This window comes from Panthera tigris, chromosome A1 (assembly GCF_018350195.1).
Source record: "Panthera tigris isolate Pti1 chromosome A1, P.tigris_Pti1_mat1.1, whole genome shotgun sequence".
Lineage (NCBI taxonomy): Eukaryota > Metazoa > Chordata > Mammalia > Carnivora > Felidae > Panthera > Panthera tigris.
In genome coordinates this window covers 70,704,059-70,726,319 of record NC_056660.1, presented here as the reverse complement: position 1 = coordinate 70,726,319, position 22,261 = coordinate 70,704,059, and the positions used below count along the sequence as shown (strand labels likewise).

Below are 22,261 nucleotides of genomic sequence, written 5' to 3'. Positions count from 1 at the left end.
TATCGCCTGGTTATTAAAAATAACAATGTACACTCAAGTGGGATTTTTAAGGACTAAGAGACAACTTGGATATATACAAATACCAACCTAGCATCAAATTAGACATGAAGTTCCATGAAATTGCTATATTCAACACATCTAAAGGTGGCTTGGAGAAGTGCCTGAAAGAGTGCTGATAAATCAAGAAATCTCTAAAAATTATGCTCCAGAAGCCTCTTCATGGTAAGATAAATTTAAAAACTTCAGGATCACCTTTATGAAACTTTCACCAACAGAAGATCCTGGACATTCCACATGACTGGAAACACTAGCAGGGTCTATTCCCTAGAAGCCTGTGGAAGTCATAGCTGGCTATCCACCCAACTCTCTCCTCTAACAAAACCCCACCTTGTTTCCCAAGAACTCTCTCACGTGTCATGCACTAAGTACTGAGGAAGATGAAGTGGCAAATTCTTAATTATAAAAATATACATCAATAGAATCATACCATGTCTACCAAACTGCAATTAAAGCAATTTTAGCCAGTAAAATGGGAAAGGAATGTAAGAAACAAAATCAGTCTGTTATAAATGCTCACTGAGAGAAACTCTTACCTGGGTGCTTCCTCCACCACTTTCTGATTTCTTCGCTGAATTGAGCATTCTCTTTCATTGAGCCACAAAGCATTCCCATGTTTATCACCTAAAACCTGACAGAGTACACTGCTTGAAAAATTATACTGCCAAACCTATAGAGTATGTGCCCAATTAATGTTTTCACCATGCAACAACCATTGGTTTTTACCAAGCACACCTCACAGAACACATGTGCCTCTCAAATATGTTTCTCTTTTGGTTGATGTTAATAGAGGAAAACTATTTACAACCCCCAAAACTCACTAAAATGTTTTAAAAGACTTGAGGAAAAAATTCTCATGTTACATTTCCAATGTACTAGGGGAAATACCACATCAATTGTACAAATTTTGTGAAGGAAACTGAGTGTCAACAAAGGGGAATATATGTTCCAGGTATCAGTGATGCTTTAGGAAAACCATGACTGTTATCACAAACATCGGTTTGTTTTTAACATCATTAAATACCTGTTAGTCAAGAAATGCTATCTTATTTACATCCAATATGTAGTCTGTTATTTATATACGGATGTTTTTATGTGCTTTTTTTTGTTACAGAAAGTGATAAAAAGTCTGGGGTTACCATGTAACACATTATGATTTTTCCCATTTGTAATACTGAAAAATGAGCTGGAACTGCCAGATAAAATAACAGGATACCCAGTTGAATTTGAATTTTAAATAAACAACCAAAAATCTTAAAGAAAATAGGTCCCAAATACTTACTAGGACGTACCTTCACTTCAAAACAAAAACCAGTTTATCTGAAATTCAAATTTAATATGTATCTTATCAGCTAAATCTGGTAACCCTAAAACATGCTCTTGGTTAATATTTTTGGACAGAATGCTTGCTTTTAGGAACAGATTAATATATTTTCATGATTAAGAAGTAGATAACTATTATTGAATGCATATGTTAAGGTCACAGAAGTAAAAGCTACTCTAGAAGGCTTAGGCTAGGCAACAATTTTAACTCACTTCTCTGGGCAAGTCACTCTGTTTCCTTACGCATTATAAATAGCAGATAACATCATCTTAATATTTTATATGACTGCTGAAAATATAAAATCAAAAAAGATCATGGTTACAGCAAGTATAACAAACTATGAAATGAGTAGTTAACATATGAATGCAAACTTAAGTTTTAGGAATAAAACCTATCTAAATCTTAAGAATGATCCAAGCAAAGGAAAACACTGCAGTAATTAAATGTCAAAAAATTTGGAATTTGATTTTTAAGACTCAAAGGTGGCTGCATGAAGCATACCTGAAAAATAGTTTAACACTAAATTTATTCTACTTCTTTTCATTCTAGTTGACAAGGGAGTGAAAGCAAACCTTGCGTCCAAGAAATTAAGCCATAACCAAGAATTCTCAGAAATATTTCTAACTATAACAGATTAGATTCATATATAGAATCACATCTATTTTTCCCTGAAGTCTGTGTAGTCTCCTGGTTCTTTTTATAAAGTCTTGCCATTTCCTAAGCATTCAACAAAAATAATTTGACAAGGATTTATTCCACTAAATAAATGAAGAAACTAAGTGACCCGACAATCTAAATAAAAAGTGCTTGTAAGGGAAGTTAATCCTTAAATCCATCATGAATTTTTTTTTTAAATGTAATCTCTACACCTAATGTGGGGCTCGAACTCAGGGCCCTGAGATCAAGAGTTGCATGCTCCACTGACTGAGCCAGCCAGTTGCCCCCCATCATGATTTAAAAAAAAAACAAAAAACTTTTAATATAGCCCTTTACCAATGCGCAGGTACTCAATGTGGAAAAATCTCCCAGAAATACTGCCTACTGAAAAGTGCTTCATACATATCTATATGCATGTAAGCGGCATACATATCTATACTTCACAGTCCATGGCAGATATTCAAAAAACAGTAACAGTGCCTGCTTCTAGGGACAGAAACCAGGGGACTTGGAGACAAGGGTGAAAGGAATGCTCACTTTTCATTGAATGTCCCTTATAGCGTGCACAAATCACCTCATATAAACGCAAATTGAGGAAAATAAAAAACTTCCAAGCACAGATCAGATAGAGCAACATCTCTGTTACCTATTTAAGTAATTACTGTTACCTATTTAAAACACTTTCACCTGTGTTTAAAATTATCACCTAGATTATATGCCATGGCTAATGAAAATAAAGGCTGATGTAGATATATAATTACTTAACACAACTTGACAAAGCTTTATAGAGTATTGGTAATGTGAAAGACATCGGCCTGGTTGTTGGAACCAAACGTGAATAAGACCTACTAACTGCCTTCAAGGACTTCTTGGTCTATTGGAAAAGTCAGACAAAGATAAAATAAATGGTATTCTAATAGCACAAATAAGTGACAGATGGGGAATACAAAGAAGGGGGAATTAATTTTGCCTGTAAGATCTTACAGGAAGGACAGCCTAAGTATCTCCCCTAAATTACAGACTTAAATATCCAACAGTCTACTTAGTACCTACACTTTGATATCTCAACTGTGATTTATCCAACATCACACCCTGATTTCCTCCCCAAAACATGCATCTCTCATAGTTTTTCCTTCCTCAGTAAAAGATAGTCCCAGTCTTCTAATTCCTCAGGCCCAAACCCTAAAGCCATCTTTGATGTCTTACACTTTTTCTTATACATCACATCTGATCTTTTAGAAAATCTAGTCTACCTTCACAGAGTATCCAGAATTCAATCACATTTCCTCACCTCCAATACCAACACCCTGGCCCAAGTTGCCATCATCTCTCACTAAGAATTACAACAACAAAAAATCTCCTATGAGAGCTCTCTACTTCAACTGCTGGTTTTCAAATACTAAATAAGAGCTGGGGCACCTGAGTGGCTCAATTAGTTAAGAATCAGACTCGGTTTCAGCTCAGGTCATGATCTCATGGTTGGTAAGTTTGAGTCCAGTATGGGGTTCTGTGCTGACAGCATGGAGCCTGCTTGAGATTCTGTCTCCTTCTCGCTCTACCCCTCCCCCACTTGGTCTCTCTCTGTATCTTTCTCAAAAAAAAAAAAAAAAAAAGTAACAGCCAATAAATACTGTGTGCCTAGCTTTTTTTTTTTTTTAACCTTGTTGAATGGGGCTACTTATTGCAGTGTCATAGCCTTTCCTCCCACCACTGCAAGCTTGACAAGGAGGCATCAAACTGTCTTTAAATACAGAGGTCTCTGCATCAGGAGAACTGCTTTTAATGAACTGTACACAAGAAGTCTCATCCATAGCAGGGCCAAGTTTGAAAAAGAGATTCTGGTCTTGAAAGGAAGATGTTTATATTCTACTTATGGAAGGACATGATCATTAGGGCCTGAAGAATGGGTTGTGGTAGCTCATATCCAAAGATAGCCTTCACATTCAACAATATATTAAAAGAACCATTCACCATGAGCAAGTGGAATTTATTCCAGGGATGCAAGGATGGTTCAATATTCACAAATTAATCAATGTGATAACCACATTAACAAAATGAAAAAAAATCATATGATCATCTCAGCAGATACAGAAAAAGCATGACAAAATTCAACATCCATTCATGATAAAAACTCTTCAGGTGGGTTTAGAGGGAACGTACATCAGCATAATAAAGGCCAGATGCAAAAAATCCACAGCTAACACCATACTCAATGGTGAAAAATTAAGAACTTTTCTCAAAATCAAAAACAAGACAAGGATGCCCATTCTTGCCTCGTTTAGTCAACAAAATACTGTAAGTCCTAGCCACAGCAGTCAGGCAATGAAAGGCATCCAAACTGGTAAGGAAGAAGTTAAAATGTCACTATTTGCAGACACATGATACTATACATAGAAAACTCTAAAGACTCCACCAAAAACACTACTAGGAGTAATAAATGTATTCAGTAAAGGTGCAGGATACAAAATCAATATAGAGAAATCAGCCACATTTCCATATGATAATAATGAAGTAGCAGAAAGAGAAATTAAGAAAACAATTCCATTTATAATTGCACTAAAAAGAATACAATACTTAGGAATAAAATAACCAAGAAGATGAAAGATCTTTACTCTGGAAACTATGAAATGCTGATGAAAGAAACTGAAGATGTCGCAAACAAATGTGAAGCTATTCCATGCTCATGGACTGGAAGAATACTGTTAAGATATCCATAGTACCCAAAGCCATCTACAAATTTAATGTAATCCCTACCAAAATACCAACAACATTCTTCACAGACTAAAAGCAAATAATCCTAAAATTTGTAGTCAAAGCAATTTTAAGAACAACAAAGCTTAAAGGTATCACCATCCCAGATTTCAAGATATACTACAAACAGTAATCAAAATAGTGTGGTACCGGCACAAAAACAAACACATAGATCAACAGAACTGACCAGAGTGTCCAGAAATAAACCCATGATTTTATGTCAGTTAATCTATGACAAAGGAGGCAAGAATATATGATGGGGAAAAGACAGTGTCTTCAGTTAATGGTGTTGTGAAAACTGGACAGCTATATGTAAAAGAATGAAACTAGATCACTTTTTTTTTTTAAGTTTATTTTGAGAGAGAGTGAGAGAGAGCAAGGGCACGTGAGCTAGGGAGGGGCAGCGAGAGAATCCCAAGCAGGCTCCACACCGTAAGCACAGAGCCTGATGTGGGGCTCAATCTCACAAATCATGAGATCATGACCTGAGGTGAAAACTGAGCCACCCAGGCTCCCTGCAAATGGACCACTTTTTAACACCATACACAAAAATAAACTCCAAATGAATTAAAGACCGAAATGTGAGACATGAAACCATAAAAATTCTAGTAATTTCTCTGACATCGGCCACAGCAACATTTTTCTAGATATGTTCTCTAAGGCAAGGGAAACAAAAGGAAAAATAAACTATTGGGGCTACCACAAAATAAAAAGCTTTCACACAGCAAAGGAAACCATCAACAAGACAAAAAGACAACCTACTGATGAGAGAAAATATTTGCAAATGATATATCTAATAAGGGGTTAATATCCAAAATATATAAAGGACAGGGGCACCTGGCTGACTCAACTGGTGAAGCACGCAACTCTTGATGTAAGGGTTGTGAGTTCCAACCCCCCACTGGGAGTAAAGCTTATTAAAAATATATATGGGGCGCCTGGAAGACTCAGTCAGTTGAGCGTCTAACTTCGGCTCGGGTTATGACTTCATGGTTCATAAGTTCACGCCCCAAGTCAGACTTGCTGCTGTCAGCACAGAGCCCACTTCAGATCCTCTGTCCTCCTCTCTCTGCCCCTGCCCCACTTGTTGTGTCTGTCTGACTCTCTCTCTCTCACTTAAAAAAAACTTGTATAAAAATAAAAAATATATACAAATATATGACAACTACAGTATTTACCAGAACTAAACATAACATTACCATGTAATCCAGTAATATTTCTCCTCAGTATATCTGAAAGAATATATATGTCCATGAAAAGACATAGCAATTTATTCAGCATTAAAAAGCTGACAACAACCAGAAGACCCACCAACAAGAAAATGGATAAATTACAGGTTATTCAAACAATGAAATATCACAGAGCAATTTATTTTTTTTATTCTGATTTATTTATTTTTTATTTTAGAAAGAGAGAGAGTACAAGTGAGAGAGAGGGGCAGAGAGAGAATCTTAAGCTCCACACTCAGCATGGAGCCTGATGCAGGGCTTGATCCCACGACCCTGGGATCATGACCTGAACCGAAATCAAGAGTCAGACACTTGGCCAACTGGGCCACTCAGGTGCCCCTGCAGAACAATTTCTTAGAATGAATAAATAACATACAGCCTCATGGAAGAATCTCAAAGATATGATATTGTGTGAAAGAAGCCAAGTACGTATAACCAAATATATATTGTATAATTTCATTTATATGAAGTTTAAGGACAAAAATAATCTGTGGTGTTAGAGGTCAGAACAGCAGGCACTTTGGTAGTGAAATGCAGGGATTGGCTGGGAAGTGGTATGAAGAAATCTTCTAATGTCACAGAAATGTGCTATACATCTTATATCTATCTATCTATCTATCCATCCATCCATCTCTCTATCTGGATGGTTGCTATACAGGTTTCCATGTATGCACAAGAATTTTATTGAAGCGTACACAAGATTTGTGGACTTTACTGAAGAGCTATGTTATCTCAATTTATAATATCTAAAAACAAAAAACCAACAACAAAAAATCCTGCTAACTTCAGAAATAAATACACTATATTCGACGTTTTAAAACTAACTGATGGGGTGCATGGGTGGCTCAGTCGGTTAAGCGTCCGACTTTGGCTCAGGTCATGATCTCGTGGGTCGTGGGCTCAAGCCCAGCATTGAGCTCTGTGCCAACAGCTCAGGGCCTGGAGCCTGCTTCAGATTCTGTGTCTTCCTCTCTCTCTGCCCCTCCCCTGTCCATGCTCTGTCCCTCTCTCTCTCTCTCTCAAAAATAAACATTAAAAAAAAATTGTTTAACTACTAACTGATTATGTATGTTTGCACATTTTTCCCATTCTGGAAAATTTGAGGATCTAAATGAAGATTTTCTACTCATAAATAATATCTATGTAAAACGGAAATTAAACTTAACAAAACCACAATGACAAAATCTAGGACTTTTACTATGCCCCATCAGAAGGGGCAAGGGCAGCAAATAACCTATTAGTTTTCTGGTTCTCTATTCACACTGAAATGAGGAAAATAATAACCTAAATTTCAGTATGATTTCAAATTTGATATTTATGTTTTATCAATTTTAATTCAATTCATAGCCCTAATGTGTAAAATAGAATGAAGACAATTCTGACAAAAATGACAATTCAGGACACATTATCATCCTCTGTGTGCCATTTCAGGAAACCCAGTTTGTCCTGCTGAAATCCATACTCCCCACAACCACTTTAGCAGTTGGATTAAAATCTTAACCTGAGTAGAAGAAATCATTTACTCATCTCTCTACCACCAGCTCCTAGAAGAATGCCTGTCTCAGTGGGCCAGCCACGCAGACATTTGGTGAACTGAAATAATAGGAATCCAGATGAAGCACTTAAAAAACAAAACAAAATAAAACAAAAACAGCTCTGAAATGGCCAGTCTCAGAAGAGGGCTAATGAGCCTCTGGGCACAATGTATTCAGCCTGGTCCATCTTGGGACTGCTTGTTCCTATGGGATTTTTATATCATTCCCTCTGTTGACCAACATTCTGGCACTCTGACAAAAAGTATACCCAATTCCAAAGGGAAGTGATCAATTTATGTACATTCTCTATTTTGAAGTTATGGAAACATACCAGAACGATTCACAATCATTCTAAATGGAAGAAAGGATGTGTTTCCAATAGGAATAAATGATGTTATTTTGAAGTCATAATAATTAGAAAACATTTTAAAATGTACCAACCTGGATTTCTATATGACGAGGGTTATCAATAAATTTTTCTATTAGTAGTCTATCATCACCAAAACTAGAAGCAGCTTCTTGAGATGAAAATCGAAAACCATCCCTGGAAAAAATTTTTAAAAAGGAAGAACAGTCAAACTAACAAAACAAACACAGCCCTCAATCTAAAAGAAAACAAAGCAATTAAATATTTATCGTGGCTTACTTATGAACAAAGCAAAGAAAAATTCACTTAATGCACAAGTATCTAAATTGACTTGCGGTGAGCTGCAAGTCTTACACTCACCAGCTCTGTGACGTGCGGTCAGTGATTTAATTTCCCTGATCCTAGATTTTATAATGACATAGGAATACCAATACCTAGTTCACTGTGAAAAATCAGGTATTTTTAATAAACCACACAAATCACATAAAATTCCATTTCCTCAACCCAATGTACCTTAATTCTATTATTAAAAAATACAAAAATGCATGTCCATTTGATTCAAGAGTCAGAATATACACACAAAAATGCAAAGGGTCAAACTGACCAACGGCACAACTGGGGCAAAACTACAGCAAAATACTCTGTGAAAATGAACACAGAACAGGAGGATCCTCAAGAACATTTCACGATAGTTTAAATGCACACCTTTATTTAAATATAATTGCCCTCTACACACCCATACAGGTCATGACAGCTTAGTCATTTCTGAACTTGTTCAAAATTAATACTTAGGAAAGTACAATTTTTGAAAATACAAAGTATGGATAGGATTATCGCTTTACATGTTTTATTCCCAAGCTGTAATCATTTAAATCATTAGAATTAAAATATGCTCACTAAATTCATACACTTCGGCTCATTCAGTCTATTAAAAACTCACACTTGCTTACCTAAAACTAAATGAGTATATTATTTTCCATTCACTGATATATTCAGAATATAAAGTTTAATTCTTTTTATACATTATTAATAGTTTATTAATCTTCAAATTAAGTATCTGTACTTAAATACAGTATTAAAATTATTCCAATCTTTTAATTTGCAAACACTCCATCTGGCAATATTAGAAATAAATACCACTTTTGTTTTTGTGCTTAAAAAAATACAACATTGAAAGTAAACAATGACTAGAAGATAAATTCAAAACATATTGCAACAATTCCTATTTCTCAGAGTTCTGAGGGAAAAGGTATCAGGTTTTCTTAGTCCTCTATTACTTCTTTGATTTAGGGGAATGGAGTTTTTAGATCTCAGGAGACTGCAAAGCTCAAAGAAACTAAAGCACAATGAATTATTGTTTTCAATACCATATGACCAACTTTTTATTAGATGGGACATGAGGATTCAGAAAGAAAAACAAGGCACTTTACAGTTTGTCTTTGCTGTAACGACTCAGAGCTTACATCTTGCATTTAAACCAAGAATACTAAAGGTGAAAATCAAAATCACCCAAATAAATTGTCACATTTGAAAGCATCACGGGGATATTTTGGAACTCATGGAAACTGCATTAAAAACATCATTTGTTATACCTAAGTTACACATTCACTCAATACATTTTTACTAATCATGAAACCATGTGCCTGGTGCATATTTAGGTGACAGGAATACAAAAATAAAGCAGAAACTGCCCTCACAGTCCTCGAAATCTAGCAGGGGTATTCCACAATGCAGACATGATCAATTTTCCAGTCATGCCGTATTTCATTGAAACGTGGATAGGGAAAAGAAAGCCAGAGGTTATTATGAAAATATCTGAGTCTACTTTCAACAGCCTTCATGATTCTCCCAATTTAATATACAATAACAACACTATTTTTTTTAATCTTTCAGATGTTCCAAGATTCTAAGACAAGCCATAAATGCTACTTCCCTAAAACCACGAAGGAAAGATGTTACAAGAGGAAGACACTCCTCTGGATAAAATAATAAAGCAATTAATGGCTATCAGATTTTCCTTCCAAAGAAGGCTAAAATTTTTATCGCGTATGCAAAAAATATTTCTGCCTTAAGAAGGGAGAAGGCAAGGAGTAGATGCAGTGTGGCCTATTAACAACTGGTGACTATAGAAGAAAACCCCATGGATATTTTCTGGACTGTTCTCTCAATTTTTCTGTAGTTCAGATTCTTCCAAAGTAACAGGGGATACAGAGGAACTTTTTAAAATAAAGAGCATGTATTATCAAACCAAATAGTGTCATACTTTTATTAATCTCAACAAAGTTTCAGATACGATTTATCAAAGTGAGAGCAGTATTTTAGATAGAAAAGTATGGGTGCACATATTTTTATAAATTTTATCAACATATTTTGAACCAATGTGCCATTTAATGGGTTAAATTATTACCCAAAAAGATGCCCAATATATGAATAGATACAGTGATTTCTGAAAATACTGAATGCTAAATTAAAATCCATTGGTTAATAGCACAGCAAATCTCAATACCTAGAAATTTAAGAGTTATCTTCACCATAAAAGAATATGTTACTAACAGTAAGCCCTGGAGAAATGATGGATAAGCAATCTGAGATCCCAAGAAGAATAATGAAAAGTAAGTGCTAAAGCTTTCAGTGAAATTGCTATGTAAGTGCCATACAAGAGGGCAAAACAGTGAGAAAAAAGTTAGTTTATAAAATACACATCTCTTACAGAACCGTTGTGTTTTATATCTTTATTACATCATTCTTTCCTACCAAGAGGCTGCAGCAGATTGTCTTTTCCAAAGATGGCCACAGTGGTGTCTCCTACTGTCTGGATTTATGCTATATACATCTTTTGCATAATCATGCAACACATGAACTTCTTGTGAAAACAAGGCCAAAAGTGCAAGAAAGAAAATGCATAGGGCTGCACACGAAACAAATTATATTGAACTACAGGCATCAAAATATTTTTAAGAACAAATTTGGGATACAATGTATGGGGTTCTTTATAATAATAAGCTCCAACAACAAATCTAATAATAATCACTGTTACTCAGAGATATCTTCAACAACTGTAATGTGATAACATGTGACTTCCAAAGTGGTACAAAGTTTCATAGATATTACCACTATTGTAAGTCTGTTGCCTATATTGGAGGAAACACTAAATCCCAACTAGAAGCTAGTGAAGAAATAGGTCCTTTTTTTCCCTCATTCAGATGCATAAACCTCTCCTCAATTTCCTGGGGCTGGGAACTCAAAGGTTAAGAACTCCAGATCTAGTATATAAACTGCATAGAGGAAAGGATTATTTTGTCTGTATTCCTGGAACACTACTAAAACAGTGCCTATCACACAGATCCTCAACCAATATTGTCACTCCATGCAATGAGTTTATTCTTACAGTCAGGCTCTGAGCTGTCAGCACAGAGCCCGACACGGGGCCTGAACCCATAAATCTCGAGATCATGATCTGAGCCAAAGTCAGATGCTTAACCAACTGCCACCCAGGCGCCCCAAGACTGGGGTTTAAAGAGCAGTATATGTTATCTCTTATAACGCCACAACACAACTAATTACTTTCTCTGATGCTCAACCAAAGAAACAATGGTGTCCTGAGATAATTTTCCTTTAGAGGTAAAATCATCTGTGCAAGTCTGCAACCTGGTGTTTTCCCAAAAGATTTTAAAGGGTAATAATATATTGCCTTGAGGAAATTTTTACCTTGCTTGTACACTTTAGAACCTAATTTCTGAATTAGGTTTGTAGTGAACAACTTTCACGACGACTGCTCCAGACTTCTGTTTTTGAGAGATATGGGGGAGTGGGGAGGAAAGGAAAAGCAAAGGAACTGAAGAAAGCAGAACGACCTGGAAGACCACATTACTTCTGGGTAGAAAAAGGGCACCAAAAAGCAACATAAGACAATAATTAAGTCATTGTTTATCCCCTCCAACCCTCCAAAAAAAAATGACATAAATCTCTTCTGCCATATCCGAAAATCCATAAAAACACAAACCTACATAGAAGCACCTAAAACCTGTTTGTACTATGCAGTTTTCCCAAAAAGTTATTTTTTAATCACCATGATGTCATCAATGCATTGGATTTTTAAAATTTGGTTTTAAAAGTTACTTTTGATTTCTGAAACTACTAATAAGAAACTGGTCTACATTTACAACAGAGTGCACTGTATATAAAGGACATTTAGTAGTTTCAAATTCAGAAGAAATATATTCCACAGCATAGAATTATTGAAGTAGTTCACCATTTTTATAGACAAGCTATAGAAAGTACACACTGACTAATGCACGAATGAAATCATAACTGCCTTTAAATATATTTGCTTCAAATCTTCTGACCACACTCAGAATATACATCAAATGTTAGTAGCTTTTGCCTAAAAAACAGAATCATGACTATAATTTTTAAAATATAATATAAAAACAAAAAGACAATCCTCCTTTGTTAATGCATAAAAAAGTAAGAACCTTTCTCTAACAGAACAATCATCATCAACATATAAACAAGAAAGTTTTCTGCATAATCTCCATTTTTTCCCATCTAAAAGAGTAAAAATTATCTGGTTATTGTAATTATTCCATTACACTTTTGGTATCTGTTTACTTGTCAGTTTAATAAAACTCCAGTAACTGCAATTTTCATCAAAAGTAGATTTTGGACAGCACCTCACCTGGTCTCTTCATCATCCCAGGCGATTCGCATGCCTTTCCCACCACCACCTGCTGAGGCCTTGATCATGACAGGGTAGCCTAACAGCAGGGAAGAATTAAACAGAAGTTCAGACTTTGATCATCTGGATGCATGAACATGACAACTGACCACATGTTCAATAACACAGAAGACAATAACTAATTTATTTAAAAGTTCCTTTCTTTAGAGTCAGGAAAATAACACCAGTGTAATGATCTCATATATATTTTAAAAATGAGAGGTGATCATTTCGAAAGAAAAAGACTATTTGTATCAATAAATATAACATTTTTACCAGTAATGAAATAAAAAGCTAAGAAAACATAAATAAGTTATTTGACAGAGGATTCCAAAAATAGAAGCACATATAATATTAACTAACTTTTATGACATTTACACACACACACACACACACACACACACACACAATTCCTCCAAAGTACTGTTTGCATGCATCACAAATTAAACTCCCTTTTTCAAAAGTAATGATTTACATGTATTTGAGGTATTTTCATCTGAAAATTCACAGGGAACCCCTGCAGCTTTTATCAGCAAAAACTGACACAATGATTTGGGGAGAAATCAAGTCACATTATTCTATCATGGGTGGAAGCAGAAGGTCCAGGACTCGCTATTATCAATGGAGAGGCTACTGCACTATCCCACTGATTCAACAAGGAATGCATATGCTAGCAAGTGTGATGAAAACACAAAGTAAGACCCAAACAAATGACATCTCCAGCTAAAGTTTGATAAGAGAAAATGACATAAGATTGTTGTTTTAGTATTTTAGATTATTCTAAGGTTTGTGACAGCTTGAGTTACCAAGAAAAGTTATAAAAGTCTCCTTGCTTACAGGTTTCCTGAAAACAAGGTGGATACACTTATGTCTGAGACCACTTGTTTATGATCTTTTCTGAAGAAAACAGTGAGCACCAGGAAGACTCTTCCTGGCCTGTGATGCTCTAACAGCACTACACTCTAGCTATAGGATCTTAGAGGAAAAGGAAGAGAGGGCCAAATGTCATAGACCTTTAGCCCCTAAGCCACAAAACATAGCTCTTAACTTCAACTTAGTTAAAATGGCACTTGCTTTCTATGTGTTTCATAATTAATTCAATTTTTAAAATTCTCATGTTGGTTATATTTATGTGGGACAGTATTTTAAAAGCAATGCTAAGCGCAGTGAGAAAAAAGATTAACAATACTGTTTTTACACTGGAGTGTCAGAATCTAGGAAGAGAGAGGGAAAGTACCCAAATAACTCTGTCACTGGGAATTCAGAAGAGAAAAGTACAACAAGGTAAGACAAAAGCGATTAAGGAAATCATCTTACAGCAAGGACCAAATATTTACATGAGGCTGTGAAGGATGAGCAGGATTTGAACACTTTAGGCAGGAATAGCAGGAACAAAACAGGCAGGGAAGCATGGGATTGGCTTAAGGAATGACTAAAATAATCCAGCTGTAGAGTATCCGCAGGATGGCAGAAGAAAAAGAGAACCAAAACATAAATTAGGGGAAAAATATGCTTCACACTTTTGCATGCCACAGACCCTGCACAAGAGTGAAAAAAAAAAGGAGTATTCGTCTCTTTCCATGCTGTGGCCTCACAGGAATGTCCCATAAAGGAATCAGATTGAAGTCATTCATGAGGAATCAGCCTGTTTTAGAGTAGTGAAGAAATAATACCTAAAAATATCTAAAAATTAGAAATTGGCATGCTTAAGAAATCATTAAAATTTAAATAAAATTTAAATCAAAAATTGAAACAAATGGTGGGGTGCCTGGGTGGCTCTGTCAGTTAAGGGACTTTACCTCAGGTCATGATCTCGCAGTTTGTGAGTTTGAGCCCCGTGTCAGGCTCTGCACTGATAGCTCAGAGCCTGGAGCCTGATTCAGATTCTGTGTCTCCCTCTCTCTCTGTCCCTCCCTCCCTCCCTCTCTCTCAAAAATAAAGATTAAAAAAATTTTTTTTTTAATTTAAACAAATGGATCCATACCCCAAAAAACATGTTATCACTTCACCATCCAAAACTATTTATCCATACAAACAGGAAACAGGAAACCACAAGAGGTAAGCTATCTATATCCCGTATCTCTGTTTTCAGTTCCCTCTGAGGATTAGGAAATGTGCAGTTATTCTGATTTCAGTATTAATCTCATCTTATTTACTATGGACCCTAGTTCAAAATAAGACTGGGAAAGTGTCCTTGGTCAGAAGGAACTAGATGGGGAAACAAAACAGAAAAAGTAACTTGTCAACAAGAAATTATTATATGCTCAGAAAAGATGAGTCATTGTTAGGCAACAAGGTAATACATAATAAGGCAATTACATATGGTCCCCCCAAAAGGAGGCAATGTAGCATGAGACCTGTCAATACATATAACCCAGGAAGACAAGATTCTCTGATGAAACGAACAAGTCAAATATAACACAATTGGGAGGGAAAAAGAAACTGGCATAAGCTAGTGGTGACATTACAGTCACCAACTCAATCTAATTTCTGAACTATAATTGGAAATAATATAAAACTAAGGTTTTATACTCCACTTCCTATGCCAAATAAGTCATTAAATTTCAGACAGAACATATTTTTATGTTGTCACCATGCCATGCAGAAACTAGACCTAGCCATTTCAAGAGGAGGGGAAACAATATTCCACACAGATGATGTTAAATAATATCAAAGAGCCCAGTCCCTCATCCCTACTTTCTTATTGTGTCTCTGAAACTCTAAATGGGGTAAGTCATGGGGGACCAGGAACTGGAAGAAAAGGTAAAAAGATTCAACCAAAAGTAAAAATTCCTAAAAAATCCAAACTAGTCAAGTAGATGGCTGTCACCACTCCCTCACTTTACCTGGTCTAGACCCAAAATTTCCACTAATGTTCTACCCCAATTTATTATCCATTGGAGTACTCACTTCTGAGTACTATGATGGAGTTCTTTAATATTATTTGGTTGCCATAGATTTGAAGCAGAACAACCTCCCTTAGAACAAAACAAATTTCTCTAAGGTTTTTAAAAGGAGAAGAACTCTTGGTATGAAAAGATTGCTTAAAAAAAAAAAAAAAAAGATACCACAGGTCCTGGTGCTGTTGGCAAGTTCTTCCACAGGTTTCTTCGCCTCTCCCCAGATGCCTACTCCCACTACCTGACCTCACCACCCAGTGACGCTCCTGCAAACACTCTCAACTCCAACATGCAGCGAGTCTCCATTCTTTATTTCCCTCCCACCTAATGTTTCCAAAAAGAAACCTACTAAATACTACATGAGGAAAAAAATTAAATATTTAAGGAAGTACAGAAACTCAGGTTACCAAAGCACTATTGCTCCCTTTCTGTCCTCAAACTTCAAGGGCAGGTCTGGTCTCCTGTCCCCCCAGCAATCAACAGGTCTTACTTTCCACCAGAAAGCAGCAATCCTCTTTCTTTCTAACTCTCTACCAAATTCCCATTCATCAACTCAAAAATATACACTCAGTAAACACTATGTGCCAAGCACCAATCTGGCTCCTGGGGACACAAAGGTAAACAATTCAGAAAGTTCTCTGCTCTCATGGCACTTACCATCTAGTGGACAATGATGTGTAAGTACACAGGCACCTAAATATGCATACTCATGCATAAATATGAATATACACACAACACATAAGGGGGCGGGGAGTACAATAAAGACAACAGAAGGATATGACTGGGGGTGATCAGGGTTCCTTTTCCTTGAAGCCTTCTCCGAGAAAACATACTGAAACTGAGACTTGACTGAGCTGGAGCCTGCCCTCTGAAAACCAGTGAGAGAAGAACATTCGTGACAGAAAGAATGAGTTGGAAAGGCTACAATACAGGAGAGGGCAGCAACCTAATGTTGGGTTTGTGAAGATCACTTTGGCTGTTCCGCAAGGGATGAACTGTCTGAGGACAAAGGTGGGCACAGGGAGACTGATTAAGAAGCTTCTGCAATGTTCTAAGGGCGAGCCAACTGTGCTCTGGACGTGGCTGGAAGAAACAAAGGCTTGCAGTTTGTTTTAGAGATAGAGTCAGCTTGACCTGCTGATAGTGTGGATACGGACGATAAGGAAATGAAGGAAGATTCTGGGAGTTTAGGCACTTTCCCATTTTGTTATGGATTACAGGTCTAAAGGAACTTTTTTTTTTCTTTTGAACAACTGATAGCACCACATTGACCCATATAAGACACAATACATTACATAACCTCCCCCTTCAAGCAAAATCTGCCCCTATACTCGGTGTAACAACTTGGTAACTTAAAGCTGGCAAATGATACCTCAGTGATGCAATAGTCATAAAATAAAGAATTTTATGTGGTTCTTCACCTTCAGTTTCTTGAATTAAGATTTCGTAGAATATAATGACTGATGGAGACGAAAAATGGGGGAAAAGGTAAAAAATGAAGTATTTCTTGGAAAATGTCCTATTCCTAATTTGATAGTGTAAATCAGAAATCTCTCCAGCATCAAAGAGAACATATGATGGGGGGGGGGGGGGTTCTTTTAAAAACAGTTGGAAAACATTTATAATTAGGCCTTTATTTCCTAAAAGTAGGGTTCAGAATTAAAAGAAAATGAAAGCTATTTCAGAGAATAGGACAGTCCTCCAGACGGACAGAATAGAATCTCATAATGGAACCTCAGAAGAGAGAACAAAAGAATGGGGGTGGGGGTCAGGGAGATTCTCAGACAGCCAGGAAGGAAATCTCCAGCTAACAGCTGTATATTATAATTACAGGGAAATCAAGTATTATACATTGCATTGGTTAGATTCCTTTTCTCTCCTTGAATAGTTCACTTATTACCTTTTTGATTTGGAGTTTGTGTGTATATTTATGGGAGGAGCTATCCTCCATGAAAGTGATATTTTGAAAAATCCAAACTACTGTTGCAAACAATATCCTACAATTTCAATTTACCTGATTGTCTCATTATTAGATTCAGAATAAAAATCTGTTAATACTACATAACTGAAATTGTACCCTAATTCTTATATCACATCAGAAAGAAAAAAAAAGTCTAATTGTCCATTTCCTGATGAAGAAGTTTGATTGCTTCATTAAGATGGTGACCATTAAATTTCCTCATGAAAAATATGCCATTTTCAGTTTATAATTAGCAGACGATCTGTAGATCAACCTTTGGAAACTGTGAATATCCTATACTCAAACAATATTCCACCCAATAGTAATAATAAACTTTAATGAGTCTTGCTTTATATAATTTTTACACTGCTTATAGCAAAATGAGTTTTTAAAAATGCTGACAATTTTTGCCTCTTCTCACTGTTGTTTCTCCAATGACTAAAAGAGGGCCTGGAGAAGAGAATGCAAAATGTACTTACTAAATAAAATGTATTAATTAACAATTTCAGTACTTGCAAATCCTTTAATTTTAGTACTATATTTCACTGTATAAACACACATTATTCATTCTAGTGAATAGATATTCAGATCTATACATACAATGCTCCCATGAGTATTTCTGTATCTGTAGCTTGGAACCCTGTGCAAGAGGTATATGTCTAGGACTATAACTGTTGGATAGTATGCAACAGTTACAAAGTACTAAAAAATCCAGTTTCTTCACTATTCTTTATCTCCATGATCACAACACTTATACAAACTACCATTACCTCTTTATAGGATGCGTGTAGTAGCCTCCTAACACAACTCTCTGCCACTATAGTTGGTCCCCTCGGACTATACAGTGGTCACTGGAATTCTCTATTTTTTTTTCTCACCTCTCTCTCCAGCCTAAAACATTAAGAGTTTATGTTGTACCAAGAAACCATAGATGTTTAATGAAATTAAAATTATGAATTCAAGGAAAGGAAGAGTGGAAGGTACAAGATGGCTTAACAGAAACTTGTTGAATCACAGTACCAGGTAACGCTATGCTTCACTTGAGTTAAGGAAGCTTATAAAAAAAAAAAAAGGCACCTAAAAGGTATTAATATGAACATCAATTAACTGACCTATCAAACAAAATAAATTTTAACCGCTTTTACACAAAGATAACAAAATCCAAACACAAAATATAACATTCACAATGTTTACAATCCAATCAAAACTTAAGAGACACGTGAAGAGGGATGCCTGACTATCCCAGCCCCATACAGCATGGGACTCTTGTCTTGATCTTGGGGTTGTGAGTTTGAGCCCCGTGCTGGGTGTAGAGAGTACTTAAAAACAAAAACAAAAAACAAAAGAAAAAGAGAGAGAGAGAGAGAAAATGCAATCACCTCATGAGGAAAACAGTCAAAAGAAAAGCCCCAAACTGAAAAACATACAACAGCTATTACAAATTATAGCTATTAGAAACATTGTAAGTATGGAAAAGGATTTAAAGAAAAAGTCATCAACTACACTCCAATTAATTTTTTTTCTAAAAGGAAAACAGAATCATGTTGGGAGAAATTTTTAAAGATTATTAAAAATTAAAATTTGGGGAGCACCTAGGTGGCTCAGTTAGTTGAGCGTCAGACTCTTGGTTTCAGCTCACGTCATGCACTCACAGTTTCATGAGTTCAAGTCCTAAGTCAGGCTTCGAGTTGACAGTGTGGAGCCTGCTTGGGATTCTCTGTCTCCCTCTCTCTCTGCCCCTCCCCCACTCACACTGTGTCTGTCTGTCTGTCTCTCTCTCTAAACTTTAAAACAAAAAGTTAAAATGGGGCTCCTGGGTGGCTGTCAGTTGAGTGCCTGACTTCAGCTCAGGTCATGATCTCACAGTCTGTGGATTCAAGCCCCATGTCAGGGTCTGTGCTAATAGCTCAGAGCCTGGAGCCTGCTTCAGATTCTGTGTCTCCCTCTCTCTCTGTCCCTCCCCACTTGCACTCTGTCTCTCTCCCTCTCTCTCTCAAAAATAAACAAACATTAATTTTTTTAATTAAAATAAAAGAACTAAAAGGAAAAGATCCAACAATGTATAAAAAAGAATTATACCATGACCACATGGGATTTATTCCTAGTAAGCAAGGTTATTCCAATACTCGAAACATCAATTAACGTAATCCATCACATCAACAGGCTAAAGAAGAAAAAATACGATATGACTATAGGAGCAGATGCAAAAAGTATTTGACAGAATCTAGCACCCACTGAGCTCAGCAAGCTACAAATTGAAGTTCTTAAACTTCATAAAGAACATCTATAAAAACCTACATCTAACCTTAAAGTTAGTGATGAGAACCTAGATGCTTTCCTCTTAAGTTCATGAACAAGGTAAGGGTGTCCCCTCTTAGCACTCCTATTCAACATTCTATACAAGTTCTATTTTATGCAATAAGACAAGAAAAAGGTAAACACACTGGGAAGAAATAAAACTCATTAGCAGGTAATAGGATGTCTATAAAGAAAATCTCCAAGAGTCAACACAACAACCAAAAAATGTCTAGAACTAATAAATGAATTGTAACAAGGTTGCAGGATACAAGGTCAATGTAAAAAGTTGATTACACTCCTATGTACCACTAATGAAAACTTGGAATTTGAAATTTAAGACACAGTACCATTTACATTAGCACCCCCCCAAAAAAAATTAGGCATAAATCTAACAAAAAATGTATGGTACCTATATGAGGAAAGCTACAAAGTTCAAATAAAATTAAGGAAGATTTAAATAAATGGAGAAATATTCATGTGTATGAATGGGAAGACAATATTGTTAAGATACCAATTCTCCTCAACCTGATCTACAGATGCAATAAATCCCAAACAAAATCCCAGCAAGTTATTTTGTGGATATCAACAAACTGATTTTAATATTTATACAGAAAACAAAAGGCCCAGAATCACTAACAGTAAAGAAAAATAACAATTTCAAAATATTGATATAGGGCCAACTAGATGGCCCAGTTGGTTGAGCGTCCAACTCTTGATTTCAGCCCATTTCATGACCCAGCGTCATGGGGTTGAACTCTGCATCAGGCTCTGCACAGACTGTGGAGCCTACTTGAGATTCATTCTCATTCTCTCTCTCTCTCTCTCTCTCTCTCTCCCCCCTCCCCGTCCCCTGCTTGTACTCTTGAAAATAATTTTTTTAAGTTATTTAAAAGACAAAGATTGACACTACCCAACTTCAAGACTTCTTATAAAGCTATAGTCAGCATGGTATTGGTAAAAGAACAAATTAATCAATGGAATAGAATAAAGAGACCAAAAACAGACACACGTGAATAGAGTCAACTGATCTCTGGCAAAGAAGCAAAAGCAATAGCAATTCAACAAAGGAAAGTCTCTTCAACAAATAGTGCTAGAACTGGACATCCATACACACACAAAAAACTAATCTAGACACAATCCTTAAAAGGTAACTCAAAGTGGGTCTTAGACCTGAATACAGAAACAACCAAAGTTCTAGAAGATGAATGACCTAGATGTTCTAGATGACCCTGGGTTTGACAATGAGTTTTTAAAATAAAAAAAATTTTTTTTCAATGTTTATTCATTTTTGAGAGACAGAAAGAGACAGAGCATGAGCAGGGAGGGGCAGTGAGAGAGGGAGACACAGAATCCAAAGCAGGCCCCAGGCTCTGAGCTGTCAGCACAGAGCCCAACACGGGGCTCAAACTCACAAACCGTAAGATCATGACCTGAACCAAAGTCAGACACTTAACCGACTGGGCCACCCTGGCACCCGACAATGAGTTACATGAAGTTACAATGAGATACAACATCCAAAGCACAATCCATCAGAGAAAAACATTGATAAATATGTTCAAAACATGTATCTGATAAAGAACTTGTATCTAAAATAGAGTTCTTAAAACCCAACAGTAAGAAAACCCAATGTAAAATCAGCAAAAGAGGTGCGTGGGTGGCTCAGTCAGTCGAGCGTCCAACTCTTCATTTCGGCTCAGGTCACGATCCCAGGGTGATGGCATCAAGCCCCACATTGGGCTCTGTGCTGAGCATGCAGCCTGCTTGAGATTCTCTCTCTCCCCCACTCTATCCCTCTCCCCAGTTCCCACTCTTTCTCTCTTAAAAAAAAAAAAAATCAGTAAAAGATTTGAAGACACACCTCTATAAAGAAGAATGTAAAGATGGCAAACATAGAAAAAGACGCTCACATCTTTGCATTCAGGGAAATGCAAATTAAAACAAGATACTATATTCCTATTAGAATGGCTAATAACAAAAACATGCACAATATCAAAAGCTATCTGGGATGTAAAGCAACAGGAGAGCAACAGGAATGCATATTCACTGCTGGTGTGCATGTAAAATAATCTTACCCTACAACCCAGTAGTCAGAGTCCTGGGTATATACCCAACTAAGTTGAAAATTCATGTCCACACAAAAACCCGCATACAAAAACTTTGTCCACAATTGCCAAAAACTGGAAACAACCAAGATCTCTTTCAAAACGTGAATGGATAAACAATCTGTTGTATATCCATACAATAGAATATTATTCAATAATTAGAAGAAATGAGCTATCAAGCCACAAAAAGACATGGAGGAACTTTTACATACATACAGCTAAGTGAAAAAAAAAGCCCATCTGAAAAGGCTACATACTGTATGATTCCAACTATATGACACTCTGGAAAAGGCAAAAGCATAGAGGTAGTAAGCAGTGTTTCCCAAGGGTTGCAGGGGTAGGGAGAGGAGGGTTGAAAACATGA

The 22,261-nt window shown here is 36.3% G+C and overlaps 1 protein-coding gene across 4 annotated transcripts in view; it reads right to left on the bottom strand.

Annotated features, from left to right (window-relative positions):
• The window catches only part of PCCA (propionyl-CoA carboxylase subunit alpha), a 477,968-nt gene that overhangs the window by 245,068 nt on the left and 210,639 nt on the right, over window positions 1-22,261 (bottom strand). For all 4 annotated transcript variants that reach the window (XM_042979710.1, XM_042979700.1, XM_042979707.1 and 1 more), the window contains 3 exons: window positions 12,599-12,677; window positions 7,995-8,097; window positions 594-688 (listed from right to left, as the gene is read on the bottom strand). In XM_042979710.1, coding sequence (XP_042835644.1) covers window positions 594-688; window positions 7,995-8,097; window positions 12,599-12,677 — 277 coding nt within the window. The remainder of the gene's footprint in view (window positions 1-593; window positions 689-7,994; window positions 8,098-12,598; window positions 12,678-22,261) is intronic.